The sequence below is a fragment of the Prionailurus bengalensis genome, chromosome D1, assembly GCF_016509475.1.
Source record: "Prionailurus bengalensis isolate Pbe53 chromosome D1, Fcat_Pben_1.1_paternal_pri, whole genome shotgun sequence".
NCBI classification, from domain to species: Eukaryota; Metazoa; Chordata; class Mammalia; order Carnivora; family Felidae; genus Prionailurus; species Prionailurus bengalensis.
The window spans coordinates 10,015,334-10,034,247 of NC_057346.1; the positions used below are offsets into that span (position 1 = coordinate 10,015,334).

The 18,914-nt window shown below is 43.1% G+C and overlaps 2 protein-coding genes across 2 annotated transcripts; one reads left to right on the top strand and one right to left on the bottom strand.

The window, feature by feature from the left end:
- Positions 1-10,474: 10,474 nt before the first annotated feature.
- On the bottom strand, positions 10,475-13,772 carry CRYAB (crystallin alpha B). The gene is made up of 3 exons (XM_043579305.1): positions 13,323-13,772; positions 12,104-12,226; positions 10,475-10,819 (listed from the first exon to the last, which is right to left on the bottom strand). Exons 1-3 carry the CDS (start codon positions 13,521-13,523, stop codon positions 10,616-10,618), a joined length of 528 nt encoding a protein of 175 aa, XP_043435240.1. The 5' UTR covers positions 13,524-13,772; the 3' UTR covers positions 10,475-10,615.
- A 655-nt stretch (positions 13,773-14,427) lies between these two features.
- Positions 14,428-15,864, top strand: HSPB2 (heat shock protein family B (small) member 2). Its single transcript, XM_043579304.1, has 2 exons — positions 14,428-14,699; positions 15,212-15,864. Exons 1-2 carry the CDS (start codon positions 14,606-14,608, stop codon positions 15,664-15,666), a joined length of 549 nt encoding a protein of 182 aa, XP_043435239.1. The 5' UTR covers positions 14,428-14,605; the 3' UTR covers positions 15,667-15,864.
- Positions 15,865-18,914: the final 3,050 nt, after the last annotated feature.

Consider the following 18,914-nt stretch of genomic DNA (forward strand, 5'->3'; position numbering starts at 1 on the left):
AACCATGAGATCATGACCTGAGCCCAAATCGAGAGTCAGATGTTTAATCAACTAGGCCACCCAGGCGCCCGCTGAGTTAACCTTTTCTATGGTAGTAAAAGTCCAACTTCATTCTTTTGCAGGTGGATGTCTAGTTATCTTAGCATCATTTGTTGAAAAGACTGTCTTCTCCTTCCCCTTTGAATGGACGTGGTATCTTTGTCAAAAACCATTTAACCATATACATGACGATTTATGTCTGGCCTCTGTATTCCATTCCATTGGTCTATATATCTATTTTTGTGGTGATACCACGGTGTTTTTGATTACTGTAGTTTGTAATAAATTTTAAAATTGGGAAGTGTGAGTCTTCCAACTTTGTTCTTTTATTTATTTTTTAATTTTGAAATTTTATTTAAATTTTAAAGAGAGAGCGTGAGCAGGGGAGAGAGGCAGAGGGGGAGAGAGAGAATCCCACCGAGCAGGCTTCACACTTAGCATGGAGCCCGACACAGGGCCTGATCCCACGACCCTGGGATCATGACCTGAGCCAAAATCAAGAATCTGATGGTCAACCAACTGAGCCATCCAGATGCCCTTTGTTCTTTTTAAAGATTATTTTGGCTATCCAGGGTCCCTTGATATTCCATATGAATTTTAGGGTAAATTTATTCACTTCTAAAAAATTACTGAAATTTCTGTAGGGATTGAAGTGAATCTGTAGATCAGTTTATCTAGTATTGATATATTAACAATATTAAGTCTTCTAATCCATGAACATGTGATGTCTTTCCATTTATCTGTGTCTTTAATTTCATTCAGCAATGTTTTATTGTTTTCAGTGTGCAAGTCTTTTGCCTTTTTTGTTAAGTTTATTCTACAATATTTATTTTATCCTTTTTTGATGCTATTGTGAATAGAATTGTTTTCTTAATTTCCTTTTTGGATTATTCTTTGCTAGCATATAGTAATGTAGCTGATTTTTGTGTGTTGGTTTTATATCCTCCAACTTTGCTGCATTTGTTTATTCTAGAGGCTATGTGTATGTGTGAAATCTTTAGGGTTCTTTACATGTAAGATCATGTCATCTGTAAACAGAGATAATTTTATTTCTTCTTTTCCACTTGCAATGCTTTTCTTTTTCTTGCCTGATTGCTCTGGATAGAACTGCCAATAATATATTGAAAGAAGTGGTGAGAGTGGACCTTCGTGTCTTGATCCTGATGTTAAAGGAGAAACTTTCAGACTTCACCACTGAGTATGATGTTAGCTATGGGTTTTTTCATATATGGTCTTTATTTTGTTAATGTGATTTCCTGTTATTCTTAGTTGAGTGGGTTTTTTTTTAAGTTTATTTATTTATTTTGAGAGAGACAGAAAGAGTGTGAGCAGGGGAGGGGCAGAGAGAGAGACAGAGAGAGAGAGAGAGAGAGAGAGAGAGAGAGTCTCAAGCAGGCTCCATACTGCCAACACAGAGCCCTATGCAGGGCTCAGTGTCACAAACTGTGAGATCATGACCTGTGCCAAAATCAAGAGTCAGATGCTCAACCGACTGCCCACCCAGGTGCCCCCCTAGTTGAGTGTTTTTATTATGAAAAGATATTTAATTCTGTCCAATGTTTTCCTGCATCATTTGAGATTATCATGGGTTCCCCACCCATTCTGTTCATGTGGTATATTACATTTATTTTTATATGTTGAATCAACTTTGCATTCCAGGAATAAATCTCACTTGGTTGTGGTATACAATCCTCTTAATATGTTGCTGAATTCAGTTTGTTAGTATTTTGTTGATTTTCGTATCAATATTCACAAGAGATATTAGTCTGTAATTTTCTTTTCTTTTAATATCTTTTCTGGCTTTGATATCAGGGTAATACTGGACTCATGGGATGAGTTAAGAAATGTTCCTTCCTCTTCAATTTTTTTGAACAAGTTTGACAAGGATTGGTTTTAATTATTTGTTTGGTAGTGAACCCATACCATTGGTGAAGCCATTTGGTTCAGGGATTTTCTTTGCTGGGATGTTGTTGTTATTGATTCCATCTCCTCATTAGTTATAGAAATATTCGGGGGCGCCTGGGTGGCGCAGTCGGTTAAGCCTCCGACTTCAGCCAGGTCACGATCTCGCGGTCCGTGAGTTCGAGCCCTGCGTCGGGCTCTGGGCTGATGGCTCAGAGACTGGAGCCTGTTTCCGATTCTGTGTCTCCCTCTCTCTCTGCCCCTCCCCCATTCATGCTCTGTCTCTCTCTGTCCCAAAAATAAATAAACATTGAAAAAAAATTAAAAAAAAAAAAGAAATATTCATATTTTCTATTTCCTCATGATTCAATTTTGGTAGATTGCTTCTAACAAATGTATTAATTCTACCTAGATTGTTTCTAGGAATTTATCCATTTAATCTATGTTTTCCAATTTGCTGGCATACTATTGTTCATTGTATTCTTATAATCCTTTTTATTTCTATAAAATCTGTAATAATGTATGTACTTTTTTTCTGATGTTAGTAATTTGATTTTTCTCTATTTTCTCAGCCAGGCTAGCTAAAGGTTTGTCAATTTTGTTGATCTTGTCACCAGAACCAACTTTGGGTTTCATTGATTTTCTCTATTGTTTTCTATTCATTTTATCTCTGCTCTAATCTTATTTCTGTCCGTCTGCTAGCTTTGGGACAAGTTGGCTAGTTTTTCCTGGTCCCTTGCAAAGTAAAGTTAGGCTATTGATTTGAGATCATTTTTCTTTTTAAAATATGTATTTACAGCTGTAAATGTCCCTCTTAGTACTACTTTCATTGCATCCCATGAGTTTTAATATAAAATGGGTTTTCTTTCCCATTTATCTCAAGGTACTTTTAGATTTCTTTTATGATTTATTGCTTAATCCAACGGTTGCTTAAGAAGCATTGTTCAGAGGTGCCTGGGTGGCTCAATTGGTTGAACATCTGATTCTGGTTTCAGCCCAGGTCATGATCTCACCGTTGGTGAGTTTGAGCTCTGCGTTAGCTAGGACCTGTCAGTGAGAGACCTGCTTGGGATTCTCTCTCTCTCCCTCTCTCTCTGCCCCTCCCTCTCTCTCTCCCTGTCTCTCAAAATAAATAAATAAACTTTAAAAAAAGAAGGTGTTGTTCAATTTGTGAATTTTCCATTTTTCCTTCTGTTATTGATTTCTAGTTTCATTTCATTGTGACTAGAAAAGATATTTTGTATGCTTTCAATCTTTTAAAATTTATCAAGACTTAGGGAGCCTGAGTGGCTCAGTCAGTTAAGCATCTGACTCTTGATTTCAGCTCAGGTCATGATCTCACCGTTCATGAGATCAAGCTCCACATCGGGCTCTACACTGACAGCAAAGAGCCTGCTTGGGATTCTCTCTCTCCCTCTCTCTATCCATCCCTCCCCTGCTCATCTTCTCTCTCTCTCTCTCTCTCAAAAATAAATAAATAAATAAATAAGAAAATTATTAAGGCTTGCTTGCAGCCTAATGTATGGTTTTTCTTGCAGAATGTTCCATGTACTGAGAAAAATTGTATAATTCCTTTGTTGTTAGGTGGAGGGTTCTGCCACCCCTTTGTAATTGCCTCTAACTCCCCACTGTCCAGCCAAGCTGCAGAGAACATCCTCATACGGCCCTTTATAGATGTGTGCAAATTACCCACATACTGAATTTCTGGCTAATGAAGTCATGGTATATCTAAATTGACTGTTGTCCTCAAGAGTGACTGTACTGCCCACCCATCCACAAGCAGTGCCTGAGGTTCTATGTTGCCTTATCTCTGCCAATACTTAGCATTAACCAACTTTCTATTTTTTGCAAAGCTGACAGGCGTGTAAAGTAGTGGTTCTCAACCGGGAACAATTTTATCCTTCGGGAGACAGTTGGCAATGTCTAGAGACATTTTTGATTGTGACAAAGCTGATATGTCTACTACATCCACTGAGCAAATGCCAGGGGTGCTACTAAACACCCTACAAGGCACAGAGGAGTTCCCATGACAAAGGATTATCTGGCCCCAAATATCACCAATGCAATATTGAGAAAGCCTATTGTAAAATGATAGCTTATTGTTGCTTTGACTGGCATTGCACTGACTGCCAATGATTTTCAGCATTTCTTTGTATTGCTTATTAGTTCCCACTTCTGTACATTTCCTTTGTACAGCCTTTGTCCACTTTTTTTTTTTATTGGAGCAGCTGTCCTTTTCTTGGTTTGCAGAGGTCCTTTGTATATTCCTGCTACTAATGCCACTAATCTCTTACGAATTTTAGAGATTAAATACATTTCCCTTTCTGTCAGCTTCTGTGGGGGATTAAAGATGGCCACAAATTCTTTGACACTCCTCTCATTAAAAGGTGTAAGTCTATGCCCCTTCTTTTTAAATGTAGACAGACTCTGCAACTGCTTTGACCCCCAAAAATATGGCAAAAGTAATACCATGCAGGTTTCTAGGCCCAGGCCTTAAGAAGCTTGCACTTCCTGTCTTGTGGAATACTCCTTCCTGGAGCCCTGAAGTCCAGTCACCTGATGGAAACACCCTATAGAGAGGCCTTGAGACTACAAAGACAGGGAGAGGGGCTCAGCTGAGTCCAGCCTTCCAACCATCTTTACGAAAGCATCAGGAAAGAGGGTTAAGCCATCTTAAAGCCTAAATACCACCAACTGACCCCAGTCAAGGTCATGAGGAGCTCAAGAATTGCCTAGCTGAGCCCCGTGCTATAAATAGTAAGGTCTAATAAAATGATTGTTAAGCTACTAAGTTTTGGGATAGTTTGATATGCATGAATAGATCACCAGAACAATATTCTATAAATTAAGATTGTAATCTATAAACTTGCGGAACTTTCTTATTGGTTCTAATAGTTTGTCTATTGATTCTGTCGGGGTTGTTTTAGCAGACGATTATAGCATTTGCAAATATCTGCCAATATGCCCATTCTCCTGAGTTTTATTTTTTTATTTAAATAATTTCATATTTATTTTGTCCATATTGTTATTTACTTTTTCTGCTTAAAAAAAAAGAAACAAACAACTAGGATCACTATGTAACAAAGAGATTGCACTCTTAGTAACAAAGAGATTGCATCACTATGAACTTACTGTTCTATCTTGTCAGGAAGTATGTCTCTCGTTTACTCTTTGACCTACCACTTTCCTGAAACTGTATAGCAGTGAAAAGTTTTGCTAAATCTAATGGATGCTTCAGCTTATATGTTACTTGACTTTTATGTTCTGTATTTGACAATCTGCCTGACTACTCCTTTCTTCCCTTGGTGTCTATGATATCATGCTAAATGCTTTTTCTCCTATCTTTCTGAGACACCTCTTTGTCTCTTTTATAAGTTCATCTTTCTCTGCCTATCCCTTACATTTGTCTTTCCAATGATTCTGTTGACCTTCCCCACAACTCTTTTTGGCTAACTCTAGATGATACTATCAACACCCAGACCTTCAGCTCTCACCTATGTGCTTCCATATTCCAAATCTCTGCTTCTATACCAGATGTGTCTCCAGAGCTCTGAATATACATACCCAACTACTTACTGAATATCTCCATTCAAATTCCCAAAGGCCCACAAACTCACCATACCTACAACTGGACTCATAATCTTCTGTCTCAAATTTTTTCCCTCCTAATGTATTCCATATCTGGGTGAATTCAATAGCCCTCTTTTATGTATCTTAACCACTCTTTCTTAGTTTTAATATTATATACTATATAATAAGTTTATCCAGTTGTCAAAACCAGAAACCAAGGAGTATTTTGGTTCCTCCTTTCTTAACCCATTCAAACAGAGAGCCTTGTAAACTCTACCTCCATGTTATGTTTTGATTATGTCCCCCTTTTTTACCTCTCTGTTGCCTTTTCCATGCTCCAGTTTTCCCTTATTTCTCATCCATTCTGCTGTGAGACCCTTTTGGTTGATAGCTCTAATTTCTATTTCAGTCCCCACATATCAATCTCTGTATTGATAGAGAGGGGACTATCTAAAAAGTCAAAGTTGATCACGACACTCGCTTGATTAAAGCCCTTTGTTGGCTTCTATTTTCCTCAAAATAAATTCCAAAGTCCTTAGCAGAATCCTTTTCTAATTCCCTTGCCTTGTCTCTCACACAGGCCCCTGCCTCATACATCTGAAGCCCTAACCAAACCTAAATAAATACATGGGCACTTCAGGCTCTTCGCTCTTCCTAGATGTATTCCCTTTCCTTTTCACCTTGCTAAGTCGTTTAAACCAATGATACTATCAACTTGCTAAGTCATAAACAGCTAAGAATGCAGTTAGACACCCACTTGGAAGGCTGTAACCAAAAAGATAGATGATAGTAAGTGTCGGTAAGAATACGGAGACATTAAAACCCTCATATACTGCTGGTGGGAATGTGAAATAGTGCGGCTGCTTTAGAAAACAGCCAGGTGGTACCTCAAAAGGTTAAATATTGGGGCGCCTGGCTGGCTCACGTTGGTGCAGCAATCGACTCTTGTTCTCAGGGTCATGAGTTTGAGCCCCATGTTGGGTGTAGAGACCACTTTTAAAAAATAAAAAATAAATAAACATTTACCCTGTAGTGGATTGTAGTAATGTACCATAGGAAGTGTGGGTCTAATGGTTTAAAAAAAAAAAAGGTTTGGGACTCATGGGTGGCTCAGTCAGTTAAGCGGCTGACTCTAGGTTTTGGCTGAGGTCATGATCTCCATCATGAGAGCCCTGAGTCAGGCCCAGAGTCAGACTTTGTGCTTACAGCATGGAGCTTGCTTAAGATTCTCTCTCTCTCCCTCTCTCTCTCTCTCCCTCTCTCTCTCTCTCTGCCCCTCCCCTGCTCAAGCACACATGCACATGGGACTTTCCCCCCACGAAAACAAATAAACTTTTTAAAAAGTTTAAACATAGAGTTATCATATAATCCAGCAATGCCACTCCTAGGTATATACTCAAAAGAAATGAAAACATATATGCACGCAAAAAAACAGTAGTGTTCATAGCAGCAGCATCGATAATCGTCAAAAAGTGGAAGTAACCCAAATGTCCCCCAGCTGATGAATGGGTAAATAAACGATGATATCCGTGCAATGAAATATTATTTGGCATTAAAAAGGAGTGAAGTACTGATACATGTAATGACATGGAAGAAACTTGAAAACATTACACTAAGGGAAAGAAGCAAGTCACAATGGAATACATATTGTATGATTCCACTTACATGAAATGTCCTAAATAGACGAATCTATAGAGACAACAAGTAGATTAGTTGTTGCCTAAGGCTGAGGGGTGGGCATTGGAGGATGACGGCTAATGGGGGTAAAGTATCCTCTTGGCTAATGAAATGACCTAAAACTGGTTGTAGTGATGGATGCCCAACTGTGTGAATATATGAAAAACTATTAAAGTCTACACTTTGAATGGGTTAATAGTGTAGAACAATATCTCAATAAAGCTGTTAAGAAATTTTGATCATGGGTAACCATCTCCAATATTCCTTGCATGTCCAGGAAATATATTCCTTTTAAAGGACCCCATAGCAGGCATTTTAAAGAGACATCATAGAATCTTGAAAAGATGTCTTAGAATTGCCCTTTTATTTGCCTGCTGTCCTACTCAATTCTTAATTCCTTTAGAGCAGACATGTCTTATTTTTGTACTTAGCGTATAGTGGGCACTCAAATATTTATTGAATGATTAAGCATTGTCAATTTCCAGAACAAAGATCAGACCCAGTGAAATATTCAAAATAAAACATAAAGTATGAAACAGAATTTTTCTAAACAAGAAAATATGTATTACCTCTAAACCAGTAGTCAAAAACACCATCTGGTCTTCTAAGTGTTATATCTGACTGAAGTTACATGCATTTATTATACATTATTTCCTAGAATTATTCTATAAAAAATGATAGTTTAAAAAAAGGTAGGGGTGCCTGGGTGGCTCAGTCAGTTGAATGTTGGACTTTGGCTCAGGTCATGATCTCACCATACATGGGTTCAAGCCCCATGTCAGGCTCTGTGCTGACAGCTTGGAGCCTGGAGCCTGCTTTGGATTCTGTGTCTCCCTCTCTCTCTGCTCCTCTCCCACTCATGCTCTGTCTGTCTCTCTCTCTCTCTCTCAAAAATAAATAAACATTAAAAAATTTTTAATAAATAAATAAATAAAGGTAAAGCACTTAGTACAGTGCCAACCACATAATAAGTGCTCAATAAATATTAGTTAATATTAAATAAATAAATAAATAAATGCTAGTTAGAATTGCCTCAGCAGACTTGTAGCATAACTCAAATATGAATGAAACAGAATTATGGATGAGCTGGCTTGTAAAACTGAGGGAAAAATCCTTAAATATACTGGACTAGAAAAGTCTTACACTAATGACAATGAACAGCCATAGAAAAAGAGGCAATCTGGAAAAGAAGAACAATAAAGAACTAGTCTCACTTGAGTCCAGTTAAATTGCACCAAAAAAGTGACCCTACACATTTTGAACGAATTTGTCAAAAACATAAATATCAAGATCTAGTATGCAAAATATGATTTATTTAACACCAAGTCATTAAGATTATGTTTGCTTGAGAAATCTGGTAATCCACTAAAATGATTAAAGTTGACACATGGTTTCCAGGACATTCTCAGATTTTTACACTATTTAATTCAGCCTCTATCAGTTAAGTTTTTTTGCGTACCAGGAACATAAAAGCATTGTCAAAATAAATTAAACAAAAATAAGGCATAAGACATTCTGAAGTAAGGAAGGTCTAGAGCTGGCCAATTTAGCAATTCCGTGACCCATCGAGAACCTGGAGTCCTGCCACCTTCTTGCTCAGCCATCCTTAGCATATCATGGATGGTCCCTCATGGTTTCAAGATGCTTACAGCAATCTGAGTGCCACATCATCATGCTCCAATACCCGAAAGAAGAAGAAAAAAAAAAATCTCTCCTTCCCACCTTTCTCCCTTTCTCTCTTTTGGTGAGTCTTTTTAAAAACTCAAAACCTCTTTCAGAAGCACCTCCAGCAAACTGCCCTCCTGTCTCATTAGCCATAATTGGGTCATGGCCTTTTCAAGACTAATCTTGACAGAGGGAAGGGAATCTCCGTGATTGGTTTGGGCTAATCAAGATAGACCACCTGGGGCACCTCGGTGGCTCAGATGGTTAAGCGTCCAACTCGTGATTTGGGCCCAGGTCATGACCCCACATCATGAGCATGGGGCTTCACACTGGTTTGGAGCCTGCTTAAGGTTCTCTCCCTCCCTTCCTCTGCCAGTCCCCCACTCATACTGTCTCTCAAAAAAGGAAAAAGATAAGATCACTTGTGGCTGGAACCAGCTGGAACCAAGCTGGAGCTTGGGTTCACTTTCCTGAAGCACATGGCGAGGAAGTATATGGTGGATACCTAAACCAACTGGGGAGCTGTTGGCAAGACTGAAGGTGGTATATAGGTTGGTCAGACCCTCAAGAGTATCTGCTACACAGCCACAAAAATTAGCTGGCTAGACCATGGCATTTCTGACCATTAGGAAGTTGTTTTTCAGGAGGGAACATTTTGAACCTGTATAGATGTGCAATTTATATCGTCCTAGCTCCACACCCCTGCATCATGAAAAATGTCGGCAACTGTTTTGTGTAGAATATTTTAAAAGTGTGGCCAACCTCCAATCTGTAGGCGTTGTGGAGGCAGGAATCTCACTTCACCTCATGGTCAGTCGTTGTGGGAGGTCAGAAATTAGGTAGATGCTGCTACAGTAAAATAGGAGTTGTCTGCAAACATTTATCCCAGATAACCCACACCAGGGCTATTTTTCATTAATTGAGTCAGAAGTTTTGTCTGGAACCACAAGTGGAATGGGCATGGTTTTGTAGAGTAAACTGTCTTTGTTTAAGCTAAATAATAGAATCCCTTACTGATCAATGATTAATTGTAATTCTAAAACAATTTTTTATGGTGGGTGGCGGTCATTGAATTGGTTCTCAAAGGAAAATTTATTGCTAAATAATTTAGGGATTACGACTGAAAGGCTTGTTTGGTGATAGTCGCCCAAGTAAGTCCTGGTTATTGCTCTTGTGAATCAGCTGAAAGCAGCAGGAAAATGTCACTATTGGGGGCACTACCTCCTGCCTGGCAACATGATGAATTGCAGACTCACTAAGGCCTTTCATGCCTTGTTATCCAGAGTTTGTTCAGATTTATTGTTGGAAATGAGGGCTGAAATCAAGGAAGGAGACATAGGAACTGATATTCCTTGAATTCTGCCAAGGGTTTTACCTGTTTTCTCCTTAATTTACTCCTCACAACAGTCTACAAATCAGTGCCACATGTTACAAATGTAATACCTAAGGGCTAGAAAGGTTAAGTGACTTGTGAAATTTACACTCTTAGTAAGTAATGGAGACAGCCATTCTGACTCTAATATCCCCAGAAGCCCTAAACCATAATGCGGTGACTAAATGGATCTGCTGTATTTCCACATTAATTTTTTAAAACACAGAATATTCAAACACAAGACAGTTATCTGTTGCTGAATAGTATTTTATTAGCTTAATAATTTGGGCCTGCCCTTAGCATTAATAAGCTTCAGCACTAATCACAAGATTTTCATTCATTGGTGGGGACATTTTCTTGTTTTAAAAAATGCAGTCAGAGAAAGGGCATCTACTTCTTGGGGGCTGCGGTAACAGCAGGCTTCTCTTCACGGGTGATGGGAATGGTACGCTCAGGGCCAGAGGCCTGCTTCCTTGGTCCATTCACAGTGAGGACCCCATCAGATGACAGGGATGAAGTAATGGCGAGAGGGTCCACATCAGCTGGGATCCGGTATTTCCTGTGGAACTCCCGGGAGATAAAACCATGTTCATCCTAATCCAAGAGAGGAAATGAGGAAATGAGGAAAAAGAGAGGTAAGAACAGGAAGTAGCACCTATTGCTGAGAACTCAGACATCCTTCTTCCCTTAGGTGTGACCATACGCCTTTGCAACAAGGGAGGAAAACTTAACAGCTGTTCTGGTTGGGCCTGAGATAAAGTTGCCTAGGTGGTCACTCCTACCAAGGAGAGTCTGAGAAGTCAAAGAGAAAAACCTTGAAGGCTCTCCAAATTGAGGCATGGATATTTTTATGGGTATTTCCCAAAGGTTTAGATCAATGTTTGTTGGGCCTACAGGATCTAGAATATCGTCCATCATTGAAGATCTGAGTCCCTAAGGAAGCCCAAAAATTGTCCTGACTCTTCAGGAATGTCCCAGAATGTTCCAGACCAATAGGACTGCTGCTAAAAACAACAACAAGAGCAACAAAACTTCACCCAGGGAGACTATGACCCAAAGTTAAATCCCATAAGCAAAACTGAAACAGCCTGAGGACCTCAAACCTTACTGTCTCATGCACAAGTATCAGAGTTATCAACAATTGGTCAGCAGCTGCCACATTTAAGAACCCTCCCAGAAATTAATGAGAATCTGTTCCATATTCTAGGATTCTGCTAAACACTAGCTGATTCTAATCTTTATACCAGCATGTAGGCAGACAGGCTCTCAATTAAGTGGTTTCCACGTGGGCTGCAGGGTTTTAGCTGCTGACTGTAGCTCTGAAACTTAGGCAAAGCCAGTTGTTGAGCATTTAGATGGGCTAAAGATGAGAGGATTCAGGAGCATATGAAAACAACATCCCAAAGTCAAGGGTCTTCAGGGTACCTGCAATTCATATAGTGACGTAAAGCAACCACATGTCCAACAAATGCTATTCCTAAATCAGTGGTCCTCAACTTTGAATGTACATTAGAATTACCTAGGGAGCTTCCCCCCACCTTGCCCCTTTAAAAAATGTTGATGCCTGGTGCCCACCCCTAAAAATTTTGGTCTGTAATATGCCTAAGCACTGGAACTTTTTCATTCCCCTAGTGATTCTAAGGTGGCCAAAAACGACGGGCTTAAATGGGAAGTAAACATCCCATCTATCCCACCTAAGGCAATCAAATCAGAATGAACAACAAAGATCACTTCTCTGGCCCAAACAACAACAGCAGGTCTGTCCCTGTCCCAGACCTTTCTGGCTTAAGACTGGAGGTTGCCAGACTCAGAGGCTGATGGCAGTGTCTGGCATATAGTTTTCACTGAATGAATGAGAAGAGAAAGCAAGCTACGCACCTGGCGCTCTTCATGTTTGCCGTGCACCTCAATCACGTCTCCCAACACCTTGACCTTCAGTTCCTCTGGAGAGAAGTGCTTCACATCCAGGTTGACAGAGAATCTATCCTTCTCCAGACGCATCTAGAAATGGAAAGGGGGAGAAAAGAGGGTAGGAATGTGGATTACACTAGTACGGTCTCATCATTCTGCAGACTTTATCCTTTTTTTTTTTTTTTTTGACTAAAAAAATCCCATTTTGAATAAACATGGCTCTCTGGTTCAGGGGAGTCACCACAGTGGTACCCAAGGCATAGCACATGGGCATCAGATCCTAACTTTATTTACAGGGACAGGAAAGAAGACAGGCCACCCAGGCCAATCAAAAGGATGGGTCTGGGCAAGGTTTCTGCTGCCTCTCTGACCCTGATGCCCGGCCTTGTCATTTGTCCATGAGACAAAGGCCCCTTCTTCTTGCTCAGACCTGTGCCAAGTTTCCCACCCACTCAATCTGGAATGTTCTCCTAGCCCTGATTGTCCTTCCAAAGCCCTTGCTCACTCAGCTCCTGTTTACTCATACTTGAATATTTTTAAACCAGTGTATTATCTGTGACAGCTCTGTTAATCTTATCTGTTCACCCCATTCTCCCACCTTCTTAGGACAAGTGAGGAGGGGCCCCAAGAATTGGCCTATATTCTTTTCTCCTTAGGTATGGGCCCAGGTCAGTGCCCTGTCACAGCCCTGAGAAACCTGGGAAATCACAGACAAAGGAATTGAAAGGAAGAAAATAGTGGTTGCTGTCTCCAGCTCCATGCAGTGGAGATGAAAAACTCAGCATGAGGCAGGACTGTTTTCCTGATCTGAAACTTGAAGTAATAAAATTTATCAGGAGTATGAGGGATTAGAAGAGGTGAGCAAAGGAGTCTGAAAGCAGATCTTTCCCTGGATCTTTATGAATCAAACCAGAAAGGGGCATCCTACTTAGAAGTTAGGGGATAGAGGGTGATTTTCACAGCACATGGAAAAAATGTAGTAAAGTAGGATACAGAAGAGCATCCGATACAAACAGACAACTGGGTGAAAGAACCAGTAACCCAGTCTTTCTTCCCTGGTGGACACACAAGTGCCTAAAACACTTAGATGTAGCCAGATGTAGGCAAGGAGAAAAAGGAGAGCAGGTGGATAGGTTTCCAGGAGGTTCCAGGAAGAACTCTCCTGTCCTGGCAGAGGGAAACTTACCTCTGAGAGCCCAGTGTCAATCCAGCTGGGAGCCCGCAGGAATGAGGGTGGCCGGAGGTAGAAGGGGCTCAGGGAAGTAGAAGTTGGGAAGAGATCAGACTCCAACAGGTGCTCCCCGAAGAACTGGTCAAAGAGGCGGCTGGGGGAGTGGAAAGGAAAGAAGGGCCGGCGGATCCAGGGGTGGTGGATGGCGATGTCCATGGTGGCTAGGTGAGTGGAGGGGGTCAGCTGGCTGGTCAGCTCCTTCAGCTGCAGCAACAGCCGGCCCCTTATATACGCAGTCTTGTGAAGCTTCTGGAATGGTGATGTCAGGAGTTTTATTATCCCAGCTCACCGCCCGTTCATGGAGACTTGTGATCGGGGATTTGGCAGTGTGACACATACCCAGTACTCACTGAGCTAAGAAAAGAGAAATACAAACACGTCTGAGCTGGCCAGTGACTTGTGCTGGTCTTGTTTCACTAGCTTTCCGTCCACGCCCAATGCCCCCCCCCCCCCCCCTTCTCTGGAGTTGGGTTGAAGTCAGGAATCCTAAGCAGGAGGGTGCTGTGCCCCTCCTCCTCCTCTGCAGCCTAGCATGCCAGGGGAATTGGGCCAGCGACTATCTTGGGCCTGGGCAGGAACTGGAATCTTCCTAGGCTGGGCCCCAGGGACATTAACTCTTTGTGGGTCCCTAGAGGAGAGCAGTGATCACCAACAAGTCAGTGCCAGGCATCTGTGTGGTGCCCAGGGTCTACCCGGGTTCAGGAAAGGACTCTGACATTGATCTGGGCAGGGGGACCCTTCCCTCCACCCCAAAGAAAAGGTGGAAAAGTTTCTTGCATCTCTCACCTTCCATAGCACACAGAACATTTAAACCAGGAGAGCTTTATGAAGAAGGGTGCAAGGTGCCTGGGAAGGAGGAGGAGAGGAGGCAATGTGGAAAATGTACAAACTGAGGGTTTCAGCGAGGCCTCTCCAGGGCCTCCCACACCAGCCTCCCCATCCCCAGCTGGCTGCCCAGCCAGAACCCCCAGCTGTCCCTTAGGGCAGCCTGTGACAGCTGAAGGGTGTGAGGCGGGGGGGGGGGGGGGGGGGGGGGGGAGCACGGGGGTCCAGGCGGGGCTGGTCGCACACTTGTCACTGGCGCTCAGGGCCCCGGTTCCCCGCCCCTCCCCCGCCCCAGGCTCGGCACTATTTTGGGTGGTGTAGACCCCGCCCCCACCCCCGACCGAGCCCCGGCTCTCCAGGCAGCTGGAGGGGTCGCTGCACCTCGGACCAGGGCCGCCGACGCCTCTGCAGCCATGTCAGGCCGCTCGGTGCCACATGCCCACCCGGCCACCACCGAGTACGAATTCGCCAACCCCAGCCGTCTGGGCGAGCAGCGCTTCGGAGAAGGTATGGCACAGACGCCACCCCCCTTGCTTCCCACCCCCACCTCCTGAAATTCTGGGCTGACCTCCCAATGGTACTGGCCTCCACCCCACTGCGGGCTTAACTGAACTCCTGGGGCGAGCCATCTCCCACCCCAAACTCCCCCTCCGTCCCCAGCCAAGCAGGGCTCGGTCCCCTTCCTACTGACCTCGGGGCAGACGCGGTGCCCGCAAGGCTCCCATGCCTGTCCCTGACCCCCTCGCTGTGCCTTCTGGTTCCCCTTCTGTCCACCCAGCCCCCTTTTGGTTTGCCCTCCTCCACCCCCCAGTCTCCTTCCCCATCTCAGTCCCCTCTTTCCAGTTGCCTCCTTCCAGTTGCTAATTCGCACCCCCACCCCCACCCCCGCCTCATTTTCCTACTTCTCCTGACTCCTCTCCTGCTTTCCCTGCTCCTCATCTCCTGATCTCCCCATTTCACCCTTGTTCCCACCCCATTCTCCCTCATCCTGCCTCTTGCCTTCTTTCTCTGCCCCTCAGGCCTCCTGCCAGAAGAGATCCTGACCCCCACCCTCTACCACGGCTACTATGTGCGGCCCCGGGCCACCGCAGCTGGGGAGGGCAGCAGGGCAGGGGCCTCGGAGCTCAGGCTCAGTGAGGGTAAATTTCAGGCATTTCTGGATGTGAGCCACTTCACCCCAGATGAGGTGACTGTAAGGACTGTGGACAACCTGCTGGAGGTGTCTGCCAGGCACCCCCAGCGCCTGGACCGCCACGGCTTCGTGTCCCGAGAGTTCTGCCGCACCTATGTCCTGCCTGCTGACGTGGACCCCTGGCGGGTCCGCGCAGCTCTCTCCCACGATGGCATCCTTAACCTGGAGGCGCCTCGGGGTGGCCGCCATTTGGACACGGAGGTCAACGAGGTCTACATCTCCCTGCTCCCTGCGCCTCCAGATCCAGAGGAAGAGGAGGAGGCAGGCAGAGTGGAGCCCTGAGTGCCCTGGAGCCAGCACCCAGTGAGCCCCTTTCCACCTCCCGCCGTGATAGGAGCAGCTGCCCACCGCCCCAGAGGTAGCAGCATCCTTGGGGGAAGGGAAAAGTGCATGGCCCACAATGTATGGTTTGGTCCCTTGAGACATGTCAAAGTGTTTGTTTAGTCCTGGGTGGAGCTGAATAAACCCCAATCTCAGGGCCTTGTCTGTGCTTCTCCCTATTCTGTGGCCTGGACGATGGGATGGGCAGGGAGGGAGGAGGTCATAGCCAGCTAGACAAAAAGCTCCTCAGTTAGATGTACCCAACGTCACAGCACCCTGAGCTCACACTTGGATGCTGAGATCATACCCGGAAGCTGACACTGGCTCCAGATCAAATTCCTAGCCATAATTTTCTCACAATGCAACAAAAGAGAGAGTGATCCTGGGAGGGAAAAGGGATATGCCATCCAAACAGCCCAGAGGGCACTGTCTGAGCTGGTGATTAGAGACACAAAAACAAGGGTCTCCAGCCTGTCTGGCCTGTATTGGGTAGGGGTTGGGGAAATCGTTTGAGTCTGGGGAGCGTTGCCTAAAGCCCTGTTTTCCTGTAGTAAGGTCTGTCCACTGAAAATGGTGTCTAATTCTGAGCGATGGAGTATGCCTATGCAGGGCACAGACACAGGAGCCTCTGCCATTCTCACCAAACCACAAAGTCTCTCCAACCTCCGCACAGGGGACACCTTTTGTTTCTAGTCTTGGAACATCCTAAAGAGAGGAATCACTGCATCACCCACCCAATCCGAGTCTAAATACAGGGGGTCTAGGATTACTTGTGTGGTGGTGATGGCCAGAGAACCTTCCTTTGGACGCAGAGTCTTAAAACGAGGGATATGCTGTGTTCAGGAAAACATGCATGCCTGACTTCTCAATTCCTCCATGTAGTTCATTGCATGTGTATGATTTGAGGAGTGTCCAGATGAGCTCCCCTGCCCCCAAAAATATATGTTTTACCAGAGTGTGGTGGACACCTCAAATTCTTCCATTAAAGTGGTTGATTCCGAACTTTTTTAGGTTACAGACCCGGGTGAAAAATCTAGCAAAAGCAATAGATCCTGTTATCAGAAAAAATATACGTGCTCTCACATTTGCCCTACAATTTGAATAGGTTCACACAGCTCTTGAGATCCACTCATGTACCCCTTTGTAGGCATCTGTGAATTCCCAAGATAAGAACCCTCACTCAAAGAATTCAATTCTTGGTTAAAAGATTACCATCTATTAAAAATGAAAGCATGCATCAGAGAAAAAACTATTGATACATTCTTTTGTTCATCCATTCATTCAACAAGTATTTATCAACCCCCAGGATATATACTATGGAGGATGTACATTACAAACATAAAATTTAAGAACTATGATCTTTTATTGTCTACTCTGGGGAAACTTACATCTGGTTGTGAAGAAAAAAGGAGATTAGAAAGGATTCTAATTGGACTTCAGCCAAAATGACTTTACAATGATCTATTCTGTAATTGTTATTTTTACAGGAGCTTTATTTAAAAGAAAGGCTTCCTGGGACACCTGGGTGGCTCAGTTAGTTGAGCATCCAACTTCAGCTCAGGTCATGATACCAAAGTTCATGAGTTCAAGCACTGCGTTGGGCTCTGTGCTGACAGCTCAGAGGCTGGAGGTTGCTTTAGATTCTGTGTCTCCCTCTCTCTCTGCCCCTCCCCGACTCATGCTCTGTTTCTCTCTCTCAAAAATAAATAAACATTTAAAAAAAATTATCAAAAAAATAAAATAAAAGAGAGGGTTCCTTAGCTAGAAAAAAAATTGAAATCTCTGATTCAGTCCAAATCCCCACACCATTCAAACTCTTTTATGACCATTAGTCAACTTCTTCCCGGACACTAAAAAAAAATTTTTTTATTCATTTTTGAGACAGAGCATGAGCAGGGCAGGGGCAGAGAGAAAGGGGGGCGGGGCAGAGGATCCTAAGCTGTCTCTGCACTGACAGCAGAGAGTCCAATGTGGGACTTGAACTCATGTACTGAGAGATTGTGAACTGAGCCGAAGTCAGTCACTTAACCAACTAACCGAGTCACCCAGGCAACCCTCTCTGGGCATTTTAAGTGATGGGGAACTTTGTAAGTTCTTTCTCACAGTTCTTCATCAGAACTCTTTGGACATAATTCTAATAAATTCTTCCTTCTATTGGCCCAGAATCTTCATTTCAGTAACTTCTGCTTATTGGTCTGGTTGTGTCTAGAAAATCAATGTAATCCTTCTTTCACTTGGAAGCCCCTTTCAGATATTTTAAAATAACTATCCCGTCCTCTTAAAGTTTCTCTCTCCCAAGTAAACATGCCTAATTCTTTTAACTATATCTTACAAAACTTTTTTAGAAAGTTTATTTTTTTAAAAATGTTTGTTTGTTTGTTTGTTTGTTTGTTTGTTTAAACCATCTCTACACCTAACATGGGGCTCAAACTCACAACCCCGAGATCAAGAGTCACATGCTCCTCTGACTGAGGCAGCCGGGTACCCCTAGAACTTTCCAAACTATTTATCACCTAGACAACTTTCTCTAGAACACATTGCCTTTTGACAGTGTAACTTGGAATTCAACATGTGGATTAAAATTATTATTCTAGTCATGGACTGACTGATACAGACTTCAGTGGAATAATCAATTCCCTTGTTTATCACTGTAGACTTCTATTAATACTGCTTAAGGTAGATCAGGTTTTCTGGGTACCACAATACACTGTTGGTTCCTTTGGAGTTTCTGGTCATAAAATCTCTTTGATGTTTTCCTTAAAATTTTTCCTTTAAATTAGAGAGAGTGGCTGAAAAGGGACCAGGTTGTTGGAGGGCTTTGAGTGCCAGGCTAAGATGTTCAGATATCAGGATGAAAAGAATACTGTTGATGCTGGCGCATAGAAGGGCTTGCTAGGAAGAAGCATAGCCATGAAGTAAAATGCTAGTGCAATGATCCAGCACAAGATGATAAAGTGAGATGCTTTGCCATCTGACAATTAGCCGAGAAGAAGTGATAACAATAGGTAGGACTTACTGAAAGCTCCCCATGTGCCAGGCTGTGGACTAGAACTTTGTATACGTTATCTCACGTAATCTTCACCCAATCCTCTGTAACTCTCACTCTCATTATGCCCATTTCTCACAAGGAAACAGGATGGGGAGGAAGGAAATGTCCAGTGTACGCTCTGTGGAGTGCAGGGCTGAGTGGTGGGTCCTGAACATCCACA

What these genes read in the sequence shown, in the direction of transcription:
- HSPB2 (XM_043579304.1), top strand. Translation starts at nt 14,606, where the DNA reads ATGTCAGGCCGCTCGGTGCCACATGCCCACCCGGCCACCACCGAGTAC. An exon ending in CGAGCAGCGCTTCGGAGAAG is followed by an intron (nt 14,700 to 15,211) that starts GTATGGCACAGA and finishes TCTGCCCCTCAG; the next exon opens with GCCTCCTGCCAGAAGAGATC.
- CRYAB (XM_043579305.1), bottom strand. Translation starts at nt 13,523, where the DNA reads ATGGACATCGCCATCCACCACCCCTGGATCCGCCGGCCCTTCTTTCCT. An exon ending in TTGACACTGGGCTCTCAGAG is followed by an intron (nt 12,227 to 13,322) that starts GTAAGTTTCCCT and finishes TTCCATTTCTAG; the next exon opens with ATGCGTCTGGAGAAGGATAG. An exon ending in GCAAACATGAAGAGCGCCAG is followed by an intron (nt 10,820 to 12,103) that starts GTGCGTAGCTTG and finishes CTCTTGGATTAG; the next exon opens with GATGAACATGGTTTTATCTC.